Below are 20,545 nucleotides of genomic sequence, written 5' to 3' on the forward strand. Positions count from 1 at the left end.
TCCGAATGGCAATTTGTCAAATTCCCATTGGCCAACATTAGTAGATAATGTCCTTTAGTAGTAGAAAAACCTCAAACCGTTACCAACCAATAAAACTGCAAATATTACAATCGCATCCTTTTTGTCGGAAAGCTACATCCAACGGTCCAGATTTCCCCACTTTGTTCTTCTTCATTGGCTCTCCTGTCAACTCACCTTTCAGACCTTCATTCATTGGTCCACGTTGCTTAATCTAGATGGATCCTTTTGCTTATTAATATAATATTTCTATCCCAAAAAACCCAAATAGAATATTTAAAAAAAGTCCAAATTTTTATTTAAAAAAACAAAAAAAAAAACCCCAGAAAAGTAAGCTCTCAAATCCTCCATATAAGCTCAGATTTCTGCGAGAGACACCTGTCGTCTCCACCAGCTCAAGGAAAGAAGGATCTCTCAGTTCAAGTCACTGCCAATTTTCCCAAAAATACCCAACAAATTTTCCTAAGAAAAGGGGGAAAAAAAGGAAAGAAAAAAAAATAATTTAAAGGTGAGCTGCCATTTTATTTCACTCTTAGTTTTCCCTTTTTGTTGCTGTGTTTTGCTTTGTTTCTTACTGCTTAAAAATGGCTGTTTTTTCCCCCTTTTTTGTTCTTTGATTTCTTTTTTCTCGTGTTCTGTAATGGGGTTCTCTGTTTTTGTGTTTTATTTATGTTAAAATGTTGGTTTGAGCTTGCAGATGTTTGGATATTCAAATCCTTAAATGGGTCTTTGAATTTGGAAGATTGAAATGAAATTGGAGTCTTAGGTTTGAATTGATCTGCAATAATACTTTTTTATGGATTTGATCTGATTATTGATCTTGTTTTGAGGTTTTGATTTGAACTTGTTTGTTTGGTATCTGTTTGAAGCTTGTGTTTGTAGATAAAGAAAAAGGGTCAGTTTTGAAAGTAGTGATCTTTTGATTATTTTATTTACTGCCTGTTTTGGGTATATAGAGCTTGGAATGAATGATCCAAATGTTTTAGATTTAATCTCATCACTTTACTGAATTGGTTGGAATCAAAGTCTTTGATTACACTGCTGCTTGCTGCCTGATGGTGAAAGTTTTTAGTAGTATCAGTTTCTTGTTTCTCCAATTATTTGGTTTTGATGTGGGCTCTGTGGGCTTGTACTCACTATGCTGAATTGAATTGGATGGCTTGAAAGTTCGTCTTGCATAACAGTTTTCAAGACATTTCATATTGAACTGCGATAAAATTATTTGTAAAAGTCAGGACTATGGTGAACTGGAAAGGGCGTGATTTTTAAAGGGATAAACTCTACTGACCATTTAGAATGACTTTTTAAGTACTTAAAAAAGTGTTTTTAAGCTTTTTAAAAAAACCAAGTTACGTGTAAGAACAAACTCACTTTTAAGCAGTACCCAAATATGTTATCACTAGTTTTATTTTTCCTGTCAAGTTATATTCAGAGTTCATTTTCCTCCTGGAAAACCTCTTGAAGGGGAACTTTATTTCCAAGTTTATGTGTTAGTCTCTTATGTGTATGGAAATCATAATAATTGAAGGGCAGTGTTTATCGGCTATTTAACACATAATTCAGAGACAATCCATGAAAAATCTTTATCTTTTATTCCACTGACAAGTCTTCCTTCATTCAGTGGTAAGAAAACTGAGACAGACCAAGACAAAAAAGGAACATACTCGACCTATTTCAAGAGAAAGACGGGTTTTCCAGACAGTTGCCATTTCCACACGAGTTGAACTCTCAAATGAATTTCAGAAACTTTGAGGATATGCCACCAGGAGAAGGCACTATGGCTAAGGCACAAGGAAATTTCACATTAACCAGACAACCTTCCATATACTCTTTAACTTTTGATGAATTTCAGAACACTTGGAATGGACTTGGAAAGGATGTCGGTTCAATGAATATGGATGAACTTCTAAAAAACATATGGACTGCTGAAGAGTCTCAGGCAGTAACATCTGCAGGTGCTGCTGCAGGCGGAGCTGGAATGACCAATGGTGGGAACTTGCAGAGGCAAAGTTCATTAACTTTACCCCAGACCATTAGTCAGAAAACGGTTGATGAAGTTTGGAAAGACTTAAGTAAAGAGAATACCAGTGTTAAAGAGGGAAGTGGAATCGAGGCAATGCCTCGACGACAACCAACATTAGGGGAAGTGACTTTGGAGGAATTTTTAGCTAAAGCGGGAGTGGTAAGAGAAGAACCTCCACATATCGAAGAGAGGCCATTTAACTGTGGATTTTATGGTGGATTATCAAGAGAAGACCACAATGCTGGTTTGGCTCTTGGGATGTTCATGGGAAATCAGATAGCTGAGAACAAAAATATGGTTTCTAATCAGAATCAAAATGCAGTGTTTTTAGGGACGGGAGTTGTAAGGTCTTCTCAGCAGCAGCAGCAGCAACAGCAGCCACTTTTTCCCAAACCAGCTAATGTGACTTTTGCTTCGTCAATGAATTTAGTGAACAATCCCCAGCTTACCAATGGATCTGGGACTAATTTGGTTGTGGCCCCAAAACCTCCTTTACATGATGCTTTAATTCAAGGCAGTGGCATCGGTGCGATCGGTTTAGGCACGAGAGGTGTAACCGTTGCTTCAAGATCTCCTACAAGTACAATATCATCTGATGCGATTACAAAAAACAGCATAGAGACGTCTTCATTTTCACCCGTTCCATTTTCATTTGGCCGGGGAAGGCGAAGCAGTGGAGCTCTAGAGAAAGTGGTTGAGAGGAGGCAGCGAAGAATGATAAAGAACAGAGAGTCAGCCGCAAGATCACGGGCTCGTAAACAGGTAGCTATGCCAATGGCCATCATAGTACTGATGCACTATTTAACAATGAAATGCTCTTTCCTATTTGCCTTGATTTTCCAAAGTAATATTCATCTGTTGTACACTTTCTTAGGAATTGTTTTAAAGTAGTGAGCCACTCAAAAAGCTTCTAACCCAATGATATTCTTGTGTTTTACTCCATTTAGCTTCCTAAAACTTTTAGCGAAAATATTATGGATTAATTCCTTGTACCATGCCTGTAAAACTTGCAGTTTCAGTCTGTTGATGGTAAACTTCCATAACATTTATTGTTATGATCTCTAAGATATCTTCCATCTCCAATGCTATGCAAAGATAAAGATTCATACTTATGCTGAAATGATTTCTCTGGGGCCCTTTCTTCAGTAAGGGAAAGGAAATAGGCTGAGACTGTCATAAACACAAGAAAGACACAGTGACCTTTATAATTACTATTTCCCTTGCCAGAACAAAAACAACCAATAGAATCCAGAACAGAACCAAACTTACAAGATAAACCAACTAATTTGACAAACTTGGACCTTTCCTTTCTTGAGATTGCGTAAGCTCTAAACCAACTAAATCAATCCTACCTTCTCCAATCTTGCTATTTATAACAAACTAGCACGACCACTTCTCTAGCCAATTGCTAATACACGTTTAAAATTCTAATAATATTCCTAGTCTTATCCTAAAACCATTCCCATCATCTTTTTCCCCTGTGATTTACAAAATATGGAAATCATAGACGTGTTTTAAAGATAAGCATCCACATGATTGTAAACTCTGCAAGTAATATTATCAGTCAAGTTCTGAAGTTATTTTCTTTGGAATTGGTATCCATGGACGTAAAATTCTGGAAGAAAGAAGTATGGTTTTCCAAATCTGCAGCTTTTACCTAGTAAATGTGTTCTCAAGAGAGATTCCAAAAGCAATCTTTGATGCTGCCAATATTTCCAGCCAATCACATAAACAATTATGAAACTGGAACTGTTCAAAGTGCCTAAAGTATCTTTAGATATTGATCACAATAGGACTGGAGAATCCATTTTGATAATTTAAACTCTGCTTTAGAAGTTTTAGATTCCTCCACAATTATAGTTTGATATTTCAGGCTTACACCTTGGAACTTGAAGCAGAAGTTGCAAAACTCAAAGAAATGAACCAAGAGTTGCAGAAGAAACAGGTATAATACATGTCAAAGAATGATTTTATTTGGTATTATTTAGCTAAAACAATCATCTTGATCGACCTCCATTTCATATGCATCTTATCATCTGCAGAGAGAGATAATGGAAACGCAGAAAAATCAGGTTCATATTTCTCTGATCTGTCTCAAACTGTTAACTCATTTGTTTTGAAACTCTGCTTCTTTAAACACAGAAGCTTTCATTTTAACAACTCTTTGCTTTTCCTTCTTTTTTGACAGGTTTTGGAGAAGATGAAATATCAGTTGGGTGGCAAAAGACTCTGCTTAAGAAGAACACTGACTGGCCCTTGGTAGAGGTACCATGATGAGTAGTCAAATTTAGATATAGTTTCTGCAACATGCACAAAAGCAGTGTGTAAAAGGCTTAGATTGTGCGTTTCTAATCTGATTGCAAGCTTAGAGATAGGTTGGTTGCTGTAAATATTGAAGTTCGAGTACCGGTATGTAGATAGCTTACAGAAAGCAGAGTTGAGCTATATGCTGTATAAATGATCCTTTTGTATTCTAATGGTTGTTTGCTTGGACTTTGAACCTCTTATCATAAAGATGGTTTTTTATAGTTGGCATAACCATTTCCTCCATCAAATTGAGCATGTCTTTTCAAGCATCCAATTATCAGTATTCTGGTTTGAAATGTCTGTTTAGCATTTTCCTTCCTGAATCAAAGCTAAAGCAAAAGATGATGAAAATGTAGCAAAAAGGTTGCTACTCTAAACATAGCATAACTATCTGCTTAATACTTCAAAATGGTGGAAACCCCAGTACATTACTAGAATAATGTGCATACAGGGCTTAAGGAGAGAAATTTTTGGTTCATGCTTTCATAATGAACCTTTGTCACACAATCCACTTATAGCATTTATGCCCCATCTTCCCAGTCAAACAGCTGCGTGAATCAACTCCAATCCAAATTTCCTCCAGTCATAGATGTGAGAATTTACCCAGAAAGCTCAGTAAACGTACACATCTATTGATGATCATACTTTCTTCCTGCCATCACACATAATCAACCTGCACGATGCTTGAAGTGCTGCAGCAGTTCACAATGAAATTGATCACTGACAACTTTTTAAAGGTAGTCTTCCAGACAATAAGATGGCTGAATATGCTCCCTTAGATGGATTCTTTTAAAGGCAGTGTCAACTGTTATCGAGCACTGTCCATTACTTAAAAACCACTTGCAAAAGGACATGTGATCAGCATATTATCCCACTCGGGGATACTCGAAAACTAAACCTTCTGCAACACTTCTTGCTCTCGCATGACCAAAAAGCTTGCTTACAATAGCCAATGCAAAATCTATCACATTGTAAGATCCCTTGCTCGTTATCAGTTTGCCATCAATAATTACTTTTGCAGTATCTACTCCATCAGTCGACTTAGTTTCCAGAGATGGATGAGCAATTGCTCTCTTGTCCTGTTTGGCAATAGAAATACTGAGCTCATGATGTGATGGTGTAGGAGCAGAGAGATGGTATATGGCTTTCATATTACCTTCAGTAGACCCTGTTTGAACAGGAATGCAGGTGAAGAGCAGACTGCACCATATATCCTTTTGGCAGAATCTTGTTCTTTGAGCATCTTCCTAAGGATCCGGGATTTGATAAACCGTTCATCTGCTGCAGCTCCCCCCTGAAATATTTGGGCAGAAACTGTGATGTTGAGTTGAAAGGAAAGAAATATCTTAAAAGCATGTAAGACCAAACACGAGTAAGAAAATTTATCAAATTGAGAGGCCAGGAAAGAAAATTGCGATGCACTTACATGGTAGCAAGGCATGCATAAAATTACAAGATTGAGAAATTGATTAGAAATTATAGGAATTTACTGATGCAATTACATGAAGAAAATACAAATGATTGTGACGTCCAGAACTATGATGGCAAGAAGACAGCAAACAGGCAAAGAGATTCAATAAAAAGATCACACCTACTGAAGCAACTAGCTGTAAATTAAGGCCAGAGACAAATATATTCACCATTTTTTTCCTATCTGGGACTGTGTAACCAAAGTCAATGTACTTTAGATACTTCATTGACCTTACCGGAAGAATAATAAGATCATATGTTGACTCTACAGCGTCTTTAATCAACTTGTCAGCAACAATTTTTGTTCCTGTTGATGTCAAAATCTGGAGGGACTTTTCAACTGACACAATCACTACATCCACCTTAGCACGCCGCAAAATATCTGCAATAGTTACTAGTTCAATCCCTTGAGAGCCATTTGCAATTGGGATTAGAACCTGCACAAGCAAATAAAGAACACGTTAGGCAAAAAAATCTATGCACATATCCTCTCCTGTAATTCAAGTACACTACAGAGAATCTTTCATTGACGTCGAGATATACCTTGTCCCCTTCTTTTTGTAGTCTAATTACTGGAATGATAAACAAGTTGCCTATCGAAACAAAAACTTGAGGAGTGTTTTGTATTATATAACGATGGAAGTTAAATTTAACAACAGAGTTGACAACTTCCTTATAGAACATAAATACATCTTTACATTTCCAAATTCATTTTCTGTTTTTCCATTTCAGAAAATAGTGATTAACAAAAAAGTTTATATAAAATTTCAAGAGATACTCACAAACAAATCTAGTTTATTTAGAAAAATGTAATGAACAATTATACATAATCGGATAAACAGTCATGGGATGATTCCATTATAATGATTAACTAACTAAAATCTTAATCTTGCTTTTTTACATATGAAATTGTACGTTGATTCTTAATCTTAATCACTACCATCTAAAGACAAATCTATCATTTGAAATAACTCAGTCTCAAGACCTTTGAATCAAAAAAAGTTTAAGCAACTTACACGAGGGGTATGATCAACAGACCAATCAACTTTGTTGAATTCTTCCTTCCGAGGACAGTCATTCTCAGAATCCATCAGCTGACAGAAGAACGCTAGAGAGTCAATTCAAGCACTTTAGTAATAGAATGCCCAAGTTTGAGAATTTCAAAAAGGAAAGTTTCATGTGAGAGAGAACAATCGCACTGGGTAAAATTGACCAGGAATATTGAATGTTCAGCCCAATTGTGAACATTACAAATGACAAGATACCTAATGGGATTGTTTGGGTTCCACAATGACAACCAAAAATATCCAAGAAAATATTGCATTAAAGATCAGCAATAAAACTCACCAACAATTCTCCAACATCCTTAGCGACCGACTCTCCATACAGCTGCTCAACTAAAGCTAAGGCAAACCCAAAAGTTGTTCCGGGGCCACGACTTGTTGTGAGCTCTCCTGACACTTGAATATTTGATTTAACAGCCCAAAACGTTGGAAGCTTATCAGTGAATGCAGGGTGACAAGTAGTCTTGCACAACAAACTACACCATAATTAGCAAACCTAAATTTGAATATATTCACATAAACTAGGTGAATTCTAGTTTGGCTCCACCAACCTACCTGTTTTCTTCTTAAAAGACCCCACGGCAGAAGGGTGACTGCTGGAGCAGCACATATAGCTCCATACAGCCTCTTTTCCTCAGCTTGTGTGCTGGTAATTTTCCGCAGTATTTCACAATCTCTTAATCTTACAGAGCCAGGCATCCCTCCCTAACAATGAACAGCAATACTATTGTAACCATAAGTGACAAGAATCTTTGACATGCCATTTACAACACCCGAGATGCTTAAGGAGGCAAATGACAGTCACAACTTAAGTCCTAAACTGTTACAGGGCTAAATATATAGCTAGCTTATGCCAGTTCTATTAAGAAACATATTATAGTCATTTTTTCTATTAAAAAAAATACAATATAGCTAACTTATGCCTAGTTGGATTCCCTTCCTTTAGAATGGGTGTTTTGGTGGGCTTCCAACTATTTGATTTTATCCCTTAAACATTTAAATGTTTTGTTTTGGTACCTAAACTTGTATGAGAAACTATTTTAGCTATTGATGGATGATGACATTCATCATTATGAAAAAAGCAAAAAATCTGTTTCAAAATTTGATTTCGGACCTACTGATGTGTTGCATATCTCTCACTCATTAGGTAAGTAAACAAAAAATTTCCAGGTTAAGTATTTGTGAAATAATTAGCAAAAAGAGAAAATAATGACAATAACAAAAATGGTTCTTTATACAATGTTTAGAGACTAAAAAGTGAAAGCCCAATGACTAAAATAAGATTTAAACCGATATATTAATTATGCCACTTTCCAGCTATTTTATGCTTCTAAGATATGCTTCCTCAAAGGATTTTCAATTTTAAAGCCATCTAAATCTTGCGTCAATTCTACTTATAAATGAAAGTACTTACAGGCAAAGCTACAAGGTCGAAAACTTCATTGGAGCATGAACTGATTAAGGTATCAGCAACCAATTTCATACCCCCAGAAGCTTCAATTTCAAGCTCAGATTCAACCGACGCCACGGTCACGGCCGCCCCAGCTTGACGCAATACATCGATTATAATAACAGCTTCCATTTCCTCGGTTCCAAATCCAATAGGAACCAGAACCTACCCGCACACACAACATGAGTTCAGCAATCTTTTCTTTTCCTCTCCAGAAGAGTTAAATAAATTATCAAACAAGACTATTTAAGCGTTGATTCATCAAGTAAAAGAAAACCCATGATGAATTTGTTCAGTTTTAAGAGAAATGGCAAATGGGTATTGTAGAAGGACCTTCTTGAGAGGCGTAGATGGAGCTGTTGTACTCATGGCCATCGAAGCAGAGCTTGAGAGCGTCGGCGGTGAAGCTGGTGAGAGGGTTTTCGTGGCTTTAGCAGAGAGTTTTCTGGGAACTGTTATTCTCTGTTGCGATGCAATTAGAGTAAACAAAGGAGAAGAAACAGTGATGGCGGCAGGTACAGCCATGGGAGAGAACTTGGGGAGAGTATTTGGTATGGAGTAAGTCGCCATTGAAACTCTGCATCAACTCCGCGTTCTCAAAATCTCATCCAAAGTGCCAATCCAAAACCCCAAAATAATTTATGGGGTTTTTGTTATGGGTTTTTTACGGACAGAGCGATTTTTTTTTTTTTTTTTTAATTGATGGTCTCATTTGGAGGTGCAAATAAAAAATGGTCCGTAAAAAAGTAATGGAAACTGGTCGGCTTATTTCATAAGTACGTAATTTTATCGATTCGCCCTGAGATGCACACTCATACCTGCCAATACAAATTTACTCGATCCTCAATGTACGGGTCCAGCTTCATGGTCTCTAGATGCTATTTTTCATTTGGGCCTCCCAAATGAGGCCATCCGTACAAAAGACCCAGCGAAATCATCAAATACGAAGTGAGAATAAGTCGAGAATCTGATACCGATAGCCTTATTTAGGGACTATCTCGAAATTTGGTATCACTTTTCAATTTGCTAGATTTTTTACCTTCTACTGATGTCATCATCCAATAAATTTGTCTTTTTTCTGGGAGAGAACTAAAAGAAAAGAGGGTGGGAAGGAATTCTCGCCGAAAAAATTGAAAAAAGAAAAGGTGACATAAACATAAATCAGAATGAGAGGAAGAAGCGAGGGTGAGACCAAGAAACGAGAGTGGGAATTCAAATGAAGGAAAAAAAAAACTCAAAGAAAAAGACTACAAAATTGACGAGGAAAAGGCAAGAGGAAGAAACTAGAGAAAAAATTCAAAAGATGGGAAAAATCAAGGAAAAAATGAAGGAGAGTAACGTGAATTGGGGATGATGGCACGAGAGGAACGAGATGAAGGAACAAGAGGAATGAGCAAGAAATCTGGGTTGCGTCTGGCCTTCGCGCGTTTTGGGTTTAAAACGGTACTTTCACATGCGACTAACATAAGTAAAATGCCAAATTTCGAGGGTTTTTTAAGGTGAGACCGAATTTTGAGTGGGCCCCTAAATAGGGGTCATCGATACGAATTTCTCAATCAAGTCAAGACAAAGATTTATTTATGACATGTTTGGTAGATAATTTGAATACTGACATTTAGATACGAGGGATTACATGAAAATAGAGTTGTATTTCGCATTTTCAAATATTTGTTTAATAGCATAATTCAAAATTTGACTTCTAATCTAAACAATTATAAGCTAGTTGTAGTTATTCATTAAATATTAGTTGATAATAAATTATTATTAATTTATTTATGGACATATTTTATGTTAAAAAAATATATAATTATTATTATGTAATTTTATATAATTTATAGGAAAAATTGAAATTTTTGTTCTATAGTTTAGAGTAAGTTAAAATCTAAGTCTTATGGTTTATAATTAGAACTCGCCCTCTATGATTTGATAAAAGCTTCATAATAAACCGTGTCTATGGTAAAGGTTATTTAAGAAGATTTTACAAACCATGGGAACTAAATTCTAAATTTTAAAATCATATAGGCTATCTTCTAAATTCTAAATTCTAAATTTTTAAAACATTTTTTTATATTTTTAGTTTATCCATATTTTGAATTCAAAATTCTAAAATGCAGAATCATATCATAAAGGTAGAGATATCCACGAGGCGGGACGGGGACAGGGAAGCCTTCCTGATCCCTGTACCTATCATTGCCCCCTATGAAGCACAGACATGGATACAGCTACACGATACGGATACGATTGGATACGATGATTCGTCAATTTCTAAAAAAAAACTAAGATACGGATACGTTGAAGGATACGTCATTTTGTATATATTATTTTAATATATATTTCCAAAAAACGAGGATATTGATACGTTGAAGGTATATTTTATCTTGCTTAAAAAAATAGGTTGCCTAGTTTGAGATTGAAAAATATTAGATGAGTTGTTTATCTTTTTTCTTTAAAAAAAGTAAGCGTAAAAATAGATACATCAAATCGCTCGTCAAATACGTATCTGAGAAGTATCTGGAAGTATCGATATCTGATACGTGTCTGATACAGATTTTTTGCCTCACATGAAGTATCTGGCTTCATAGCTCGCCCCACTATTCCACTCCCCGTCTCCGCAAATTTCTCCGTTGGAAAAAATTCCCCACCTTTGTTTTTTTAACATTTTTTTTATTTCAATTAATTTTTTTTTTTTAACCATTTCTTAGTCATTTCCAATAAAATTTCATTTAATTAAAATATTATCAATTTTACTAATAAAAACAATAATACACATGCAATTTGAAAATTTAAAATTCAACATTAGAACATCCTATCTTAAATATTACAACATCTAAGGAATTAAAATAATGAAGTCTTAAACTTAAATAATTAAAACATCCATAACTATCTTAACAAAGTTTCTCTCTATGTATATAATCGGGATGGGGGTCGGGACAGGGAATATAATCCCCGACCCCAAACTATATATGGTGAAAAAATTCCCCACTATCTCACTTATTCCTCATGTATTCGGGGATTCCTGCCTCGTGGGGACCCACCCCACAGGGTTTTTGGATGTCTTTATACAAAGGATAAAAAGGGTGAAGGATCCTTTTGAAAAGTCCTTGAACGAAAGCGAGTTGTCCCAAAAATTCCAAATCTTACATAATATTAATTTACAGTAAAAAAAAAACATGCATAATCATGCATTTAATTCAAAATACAACATGCTAAAAAAACTAGGAGAGAAAAACAAAGGGAATAGGATGCTTACCCTTAAAGACTCTAAACTTCATGTTTCCTCTTCCCTGTGAAAATCACGAACGAAAATGAAATGGTCAATTGGTCACCACCACTAAGAAACCTCAGTATTCTCAAGTAGAGAACCCAGGAGGTGTGAACTCTAACTATTTTAGATTTTATGAGGGAAAATAAATTGAAAGAGCCCAGAGAAAAAAGGAGGAAGCAAAAAAAAAAAAAAAAAAAATATCAGAAACCTTCTCTGTTATTATTATTGTTTTTTTTAGGAAGAAGAAGAGTGAAGAAGTCTCCTACTCTGGAGAGAAAAATAAGGGAAGAGAGTTAACTTCCTCCCTATAAATCTTATCTAATTTTTCTCAATTAAATTACTTAATATTATAATGTATCAAATACATTATCTTAATTATATCTCATATATAATTGAAAGTTAATTAATTATATTATCATATATAATTAATTCTCTCAATTAATTTGAGCAATTCAAACTAATCCAAAAACTGATATTTCATTAATTCTTGTTGAGCTACCGAGGGGATCTCATGGACCTGTAGCTTGAAGCTCCAACGGTACGTGAATAATTAATTAAACTCTTTAATTAAATTATTCACCATCTGATTTATTGTCTTGCACTCCACTAAAGACCGACAATTGTACTCTTCACACTACAGATATATTTATGTGACCATTGGATATAACCAATCAACAGTACAACGACCCTTCACAAATCGCTTGTAAGTATAACCGGGCCAAAATTAACGTTTTATCCCAATAGTTACATCTAACTCCTTAAGTACCATCGATCCCTCTAATGAACAATAAATCATAATCCAACTATGATTAAACCCTTCCCGGGCTAGGAGAGGGTGTGACGCCACATTGTTCGAGCCCTGAAATCAGTCATTAAGGGGGAAATTTATCTACTTGCCCCAACATTAGGGAATGAGTGAATTACTTCTTGTGTAGCTATGTTCTCAGCTCCCCAATTAGACGAATCCCCAAAATGATCGGCACACTGAATTGAAGATCTGGCCATTCTCGCCCATACAAATCAAAAGACCGCCCTCATGGGTAGGAGTTCACAACTCACTCAGGATTCAGGTCATGTTACCTATAGTCATTCTGGTGAAATGTAAGTCTCTATTATGAACGACATTATATAATGAGATTAAACATTTCATGGTCCTATCTTATATAAACTCATTTGTATAGAATATCCACGCTCACATGTCTCCACATGAATGATTAGCATCGGATTATTTGTAGCACTTTATAACAATTGTAACATCTACAAAGCGGGTCGTATTCATAGTGTCACCAGGATAAGGTATCCAGCCTTATCCATCTACTACAGATCATTTAGGTTATCACTTAAATATGATCCACCCATATGTTTAAGCTACAAGATAACCTTGGATGTTAATTTATTGGTTTGTGGTTAATACAACTAATTTTGAAATAAGACATCACATATTTTATTACATAAATAAAATGTTTGTATATTATAATTACAAACTATGGGACCCTACGAGATTTAGGGCATCAACCCAACAATCTCCCACTAGACCTAAAGCTAGTCGGGCGTACAATGTAAAAGTCATACTAAAATATAAAGTACACAAATCAATAAACTAAGGCACAAACCGTCTAATAGAAATCTCCCACTTCCCCCCATCTAAACGTGGCTTGTCCCATAGACCCATACTCTACAGGTAACCCTCAAACACCTTAGCCGTGAAGGCCTTTGTAAATGGATTGGCAACATTGTGCTCCGAAACTATCTGCGTGACAATCAGTACCCTCAATGCACAATCTCTCGAATGAGATGATACTTCCACTCGATGTGTTTCCCACGCTTGTGACTCTTAGGCTCTCAAGAATTAGCCATATTACCACTATTATCATAATAAAGTGTGATGGACTTTGACATGTCTGGAAAGACTTCGAGATCAATCAAGAATTTCCTGAGCCAAACAGCTTCATAAGCCGCTACATACTCAGCCTCCATAGTGGAGTCAGCAATGCACCCTTACTTGGTGCTCCTCCAGACTACTACCCCTCCATTAAGAGTGAACATTGATCCTGATGTGGATTTTCCAGAATCCTTATCAGTCTAGAAATTAGAGTTCGTGTATCCAGTAAGGATCAGACCCATAGAACTATACACGAGCATGTAGTCTCTCGTTCTCCATAGATACTTAAGGATGTTCTTAATGGTGACCTAGTGATCATATCCTGGATTAGACTGATATCTACCAACTGTCCTCATTGCATAGCAGATGTCAGGTCTAGTACATAACATCGCATACATCAGGCTGCCAACAGCCGATGCATAGGGGATCTGTCTCATTTCCTCAATCTCTTGAGGTGTCTTAGGACATTGTTTCTTAGACAAGATAACTTCATGCCTGAAAGGTAGCAATCCTCCATTGGAGTTCTACATCAAATACTTGACAAACATTTTGCCAATGTATGATGCTTGAGATATGTAAGAGTATATTAACGTGCAATGAAGGAAAAACAAAATCAATAAACACTCATATTTAATTTGAGTCTAAACATGCTTTAAAGTAACCTTTACAGAAGAGAGTTTACAGAACACAATACCTTTGAAGTATCCTCTTCAAATCCAGCTGAAATCCACGTGAAAAAGCTTCAACCTTCAAGTAGACAACCATCAAGATCTTCTCTACTATTCTCTTGTAAGGATTGTGTGGTGGAAACACTAAATTGAGCTGGAAGTATATAAGATATGAAGAGGGATTGGTGATTTCTGCAGAGTTTCAATTGAAGTTCTTAGTGAGCCTAAATCAAAATTCAATTTAGCACTTCAATTTATAAAGCTTAGATCATGCAAATGTTGGGATTGGTGTCCTAATTCTCTCGGAGTCTCGTTGTTTGTAATATATACACATTGTTATGAATAAAATAAGAGTTATTTCATTCTGGCTTTTACTCATATCCAATAAACAAAGCTCCATGGTTATTGTATGTAAACTTAAGCATGTGTATGAGATATACAAGTGGATCATGCCTTAAGTGATAACCTAAATAAGTCTGTAGTATAAGGATTAAGGAGTGATTCTTGATCCTAGTGATACTACGGATGCAGACTGCTTTGTAGAGGTTTGAAAGTGTTGTAAACTACTACATATGGTAGATCCTTACCATTCATGTGGAGACGTGCGAGCGGGGATATCCTATACAAAGAGTTTGTATAAAACCGGACCATGAGATGACTAAACTCTGTATACAACGCCGTTGATACTAAAGACTTATATCTCACCTAAACGACCATAGGGAACATGACCTTAATCCTGAGTGTTTGGGAACTCCTGCCTTTTAGAGCGGTCCTTTGATTAGTATGGGTGAGAGTGACCAGATTACCAACTCAAAATGCCTACCTTTTTGGGGACTTGTCTGATTTGGGAGTTGGGAACTCAATTACACAAGATTTCCCCGAAGCAGGGGTAAGTAGAGAGATTGCTCTCTTAAGGGCTGATTCCGGGGCTTGAACATAGTGGCCACAACTTCTCTTTGGAAGAGAGAACTCAGTCATAGTAAGACTATGAATTATGTTCATTAGAGGGATCAGTGATACTTAAGGAGTTAGATGTAACTACAGGGGCATAACGGTTATTGGCCCAACTGTACTTACGAGCGATCTGTGAAGGGTTTCTTAGTTAGAGGAACAGACCATAGAAGACTATGAACAATCGTGTAAACATCTGTTATCTCCCACTTGCTCAATCGTTTACACGATTGTTCTCCTACGGTCTGTTCCTCTAACCAAGTCCACACAAAGCTCACACTTATGGATTCTCACACCGAGAATACCAAGGTAGCCATTGTGGTGGTGTCGTACTCAACTCAACTAAGTCAAGGTTATTTGGAGGTCGTTCGTTGTGTTCATTATCTGGGTGATCGTTGTGGATCGTGCAGTATTGCGGTCGTGGTGTATGAGCGTTCGTGTGTTGCCGTCTTGCTGTGAACGAGCGTTCGTGACCAAACGTGTTGAAGATGAGTCTTCAAAGATATGTGTACTCCTTCCCTTGATCTGTAGAAAATCGTGTTGTAATTTCATTGTACACATAGTCTGTAGCTTCTATTTCTTGTAATGTAATTATTGTTGTTCAAATACGATTGAAATTTGGAATGATCCTTTCGCTACTCATGGAATCCTCATGTTTCGATTTCCTTCAGCAAATACATGGTTTGCATGAAGGTCAGCTCCTACTTAATTGAGAAAATGGAGAAATGAATAAGGTGGCTGAAGATTTAGTGGAGATTTCCAACATTTTGGAAATCTCCACTTAATGATTTTCATAAAATGTTTTCAAACACAAATTATGTAAATTAAACTTATTTAATTAGTTTTATAAAATTAATTCAAATAATTAAATTTTAAATAAAACTAATTAATTAAACCTTTTAATTAAAAATAATTTAATATCTAATATTAAATTAATAAAAACCAATTACATCTAAATGAAATTAATTAAATTAATATTTAAATCATATTTAAACATTAATCATTTCTCCAATTTCGTTTTATTTCGATAAGGTTAACTTTTAATTGTATCGAATACAATAAATAGAAACCTAAATTGAATTTGAACATTTCAAATTCTAATCCCTAATTTCAAATCTTATCAAGATTACTCAATTTACTACTATATATATTTAATAACCACTTTCTGATCCTCTATTGAACAATTGATTTATAGTCCAACTTATAAATCATAACTCTTTATTCCAAGAGAGGGCGAGGCCCCATTGTTCAAGACAAGACATCAGCGCTTAAGAGAACAACCCATTTGCTAACCCTAAATCGGGTAGGAGTGAATTCTATATTGCAAGGCTATGTCCCCAGCTATCTATCCGTTCTTATCCCCAAAATGGAAGGCTTATTGAGCAGTGCTGTTGGACTACTCTCACCTATGTAGATCAAAGGATAATGCCGAATAAACAGGAGTTCATAGTTAGCTTAGAATTAAGATCAAGTTACCCTAAGTCCTTCAGTTTGAGATAGTCAGTTTTAACAGTAAACAGTTGTTATAAAGAAAAGTGACTATTTTGAGGTCTGGTCTTATGCAAACTCATTGTATAGGATGCCCCCACTCACATTTCTCTACATGAATAGTTTTGGATCACATCATTATACAAAATGGACCGCATCTAATAGTGTCACCAGGATGAGGTACCCAATCTCATCCCTATACTTATAGACCATTTTGGCTACATACTAAAACTTGATTCATTTTTATGTCATCACATAATAGTTAAAGTATTCATGTTATAGCCATGGATTCGTTTATTGGATTTTCGTAGAAGGATGCAATATCAATAGTAATTTATTGAATAAAAACTCAGCAACATTTTTATTGATAAATAGAATATGTTAACAACATTTACGAACTGCGAGTTTAGGTCAATCCCAACAAGACATAGCTAGCATTTTGTTCTTTCGATCTCTAAAGATCTAAATTCCTATAACAAACTAAACCTCTCCCAAATTTTTCATTTGGAATTTGATTGCTAGCCAGTTCTTAACTTCAGTCAGTAGACCTACATCATTCCCAAAGAGTAGGATATCGTCTATATATAACACTAGGAAAGCTATTAAACTGTTGATGTTCCTCTTAAATATACAAGACTCATCAACATTATGATCAAAGCCATAAGATTTGATCACAGCATCAAATCTTATGTTCCAAGATTGAGAAGCTTGTTGTCCATAAATGAACCGATTAAGCCTTCAAACCTTTTGCTCTTTACCTTGGGTAATGAATCCTTTAGGCTGCTCCATATATGGTCTCGTCAAGATTATCATTCAGAAAGGCAGTCTTGACGTCCATCTTCCAAGTAATGCATAAAAGGATTCGAATAGACTTTAACATGGAAATAGGTAAGAAAGTCTCCTCGTAGCCGACTCCCTCAACCTGGGTATAACCATTTTCCACTAATCTAGCCTTGAAGGTTTACACCTCCGCATAAGCACCCTGTTTTCTCTCGTAGATCCATTTGCAACCTATAGGTTTAACCCCATCAGGTAGATCTACAAGATCCTAAACCAAATTGAAGTACATCGACTCAATTTCGAAATCCATAGCTTTGATCCACTCATCTTTGTCAACATCCTCCATTACCTTCTTATAAGACAATGGATCCTTAACATCTCCGTCAGCTACCATAGCTAGGATTTCTGTTAAACCCATGTAATGGACAAGTGGGTTCGTAACCCTTCCACTGCGTCGAGGTTCCCTCAACATTTGAGGTGGATTTTACCTACTAGATGATCTAACTTCAACAACTCTTGGTAAGGTGTTGGGTTCTTCAACAACTCTTGTTGAAGGTTCAATAGTTTCTTTGGAAAGTTCATTCAACATAACTTTACTGCAGGGTTTGTGCTCCTTTATGTGGTCTTCTTTAAGAAAAGTAGCATTTGTCAATACAAACACTTTATTTTCTTTAGAGTCAAAGAAGATACCACCTCTCGTCCTTTGAGGTAGCCTATAAATAAGCACAATTTTGAATGAGATTCCAGTTTCTTAGGATTTGCCTCAAACACAGTGTTAGGCAACCTCATATTCTAAAATGATGTAAACTAGCTTTACGACCATTCCATAACTCCAAATGTGTTATGGTAACACTTTTAGATGGAACACAGTTCAAAATATACATTGCAGTCTCTATTGCATAACACCTAAACGAGTCAGGTAAGAAAGCATAACTCATCATAGATCAAACTGTTGGGATTTGTGTCCTAATTCTTCTAAAGTCTCGTAGTTTGTAAAAATTGTACACATTGTTATTAATAAAATAAAAGTTATTTTATTTGCATTTAATCATATCTAATAAACAAAGAGCCGTGGTTATTGTATGTAAACTTAAGCATGTATATGAGATATACATGTGGGTTGACGGAACTCTTATTCAAGAGTACCTATGAGCGGAAGCGGATCTTTCCAATTCATTGTGACAGAATTACCACATATACATTCAAAACATACTAATATGCATTCATAATGCTAAAGAGATCAAGAGATCATACCAGATGAAGATTTATTCTTTACAACGAGTTTAAAACCCAACCATCTACCTCGAACAATCACCACTCGGACAGAAGGAAATGGAGAAGACGCCACCACTCAGAGCCCTCGGTATTCTTGGAGTGAGAATCCAAAGTATGAGCTTTGTTTGGATTTGGTAGAGGGAAGTAGGAAGAGAGACCATATACAACGATCAAGCAAGTGGAAGATGAGGTCGTCTATTGCATAGACAAGATGCTTGATTGTTTAGGTGAAGTATACGATCGTGTAGGAAAAAGTAATTGATCGTCTAAACGATCGTGTAGGAAAAGGGTGAGCAATCGTCCAAACGATCGCGTAGGAAAACTAAGCTATCATTTATACGATCGTTTAGTAAATATCAGGAGCTAAACGATTGCTTAGGAAAAGGTAAATGATGGTTTAGTTAATAGCACGCGATGGTGTAATCGGTAAGCGATCGCTTAGCAATATTGTATATGTAAGCGATCGTGCAGTCCCTATCGTATATGCACTGATTTTCTAAACGATGACACTATCTTTAACACAATGTCCACGCACCTATGACTCCTGCACACCGTCAGCTATTTATAATGCACTCATCCGTTATTTTGAACAAAAGAGTTGCCGTCCCATTTCCTTTATAACCGTTCAATGAATGTGATCTTATCATATTCATAACATATAAATTAATATCATATATTAATTATAATATTTTTTCTCTACTAGATATAAATCATATTTATATCTAATTTCTTCCAAATTAATGTATCTCATACATAAAGTTAATTATATCATATTTAATTAACTCGTTCAATTATATCATATATAATCGAACTCCCTCTTGTTAATTTGAATATTTCAAACTGACCCAAAAACTTATTCTTAACTTGTATCCAAGCTATCAAGGGGACCTTATGGATCTATGGCTCGAAGCTCCAACGGTACGTGAATAGCTGACTAAACTCTTTAGTCATGATATCCACCATTCGTTAACTGTCAGGCATTCCACTAAAGATCGACAGTTGAACTCTTCTTGCCATAGATATATTTCTATGTTCATTGGATATAACCAATCATTAGTACAATGACCCTTCACAGATACTTGTAATTACAGTAGGCTAATTTACCGTTTTGCCCCTGTAATTACATCTTCCTCCTTAAGTACCACTGATCCCTCTAATGAACAATACAACATAGTCCTATTATGTGTGAACACCTTTCGGGCCATGAGAAGGTGCATGGTGCCACATCGTTCAAGCTCCGGGATCAGCCTTAAGAGAGCAATCTATCTACTTACCCCTACTTTGGGGAAAGAGTGAACTTCATCTTGTGAAGCTGAGTTCCCATATCCCAAATCAGACGAATCCTCAAAATGGTAGGTTTGAGTCGGCGTTCTGGCCATTCACACCCATGCAAATCAAAGGACCATCCTCAATGGCAGGAGTTTCTAACTCATTCAGGATTAAGGTCATGTTACCTACGGTCATCCTAATGAAGTGAAGTCTCAGTCATGAATGGAGTTATATGAAAAGACATTAACATTTCGAGGTCAAGTCCTATACAAACTCTTTATATAGGACGCCGCCACTCGCATGTTCACTACACGAATGATCAGGATCAGACCATCTGTGACAAGTCACAACATTTGTAACAATTCCACAAAGCGGGTCGTGTCCATAGTGTTACCAGGATAAGGTTTCCCTCTTATATCCATATACTACAGACTATTTTTGTTGTCACTTAAGACATGATACATTTGTATGTCACTACATACATGTTTAAGTCACATAAATACAACCAGGGATATTAAGTTTATTGGTTTGTGGTAAAATAGAAAACATCTAAATGTGCAAAGTCAAGTAGTGAAGTAAATATCATTTATATTATACGTCACAAGTGTTCGTACAAAGTTGTTTTCAAACTATAG

The 20,545-nt window shown here is 35.9% G+C and overlaps 2 protein-coding genes across 3 annotated transcripts; one reads left to right on the top strand and one right to left on the bottom strand.

Moving 5' to 3' along the window:
• The first annotated feature begins 282 nt into the window (after window positions 1–282).
• ABF3 (abscisic acid responsive elements-binding factor 3) lies at window positions 283–4,579 on the top strand. 2 transcript variants are annotated; one of them, XM_039033072.2, is made up of 5 exons: window positions 283–526; window positions 1,640–2,803; window positions 3,915–3,986; window positions 4,084–4,113; window positions 4,230–4,579. In XM_039033072.2, the coding sequence occupies exons 2-5, from the start codon at window positions 1,751–1,753 to the stop codon at window positions 4,302–4,304; spliced, it is 1,230 nt and encodes a 409-aa protein (XP_038889000.1). In that variant the 5' UTR covers window positions 283–526; window positions 1,640–1,750; the 3' UTR covers window positions 4,305–4,579. The 2 variants fall into 2 exon arrangements, with proteins under 2 accessions (XP_038889000.1, XP_038889001.1); XM_039033073.2 differs by lacking the exon at window positions 283–526 and having other exon boundaries at window positions 535–2,803.
• Window positions 4,580–4,690: 111 nt separating this feature from the next.
• Window positions 4,691–9,041, bottom strand: DJ1C (Class I glutamine amidotransferase-like superfamily protein). Its single transcript, XM_039033071.2, has 8 exons — window positions 8,666–9,041; window positions 8,297–8,497; window positions 7,438–7,587; window positions 7,166–7,345; window positions 6,835–6,912; window positions 6,055–6,255; window positions 5,505–5,642; window positions 4,691–5,427 (listed from the first exon to the last, which is right to left on the bottom strand). The coding sequence occupies exons 1-8, from the start codon at window positions 8,900–8,902 to the stop codon at window positions 5,215–5,217; spliced, it is 1,398 nt and encodes a 465-aa protein (XP_038888999.1). The 5' UTR covers window positions 8,903–9,041; the 3' UTR covers window positions 4,691–5,214.
• Between the last annotated feature and the right edge of the window lie 11,504 nt (window positions 9,042–20,545).

The sequence above is a fragment of the Benincasa hispida genome, chromosome 5, assembly GCF_027475165.1.
Source record: "Benincasa hispida cultivar pf3 chromosome 5, pf3_genome.v1.1, whole genome shotgun sequence".
Taxonomy (NCBI): Eukaryota; Viridiplantae; Streptophyta; class Magnoliopsida; order Cucurbitales; family Cucurbitaceae; genus Benincasa; species Benincasa hispida.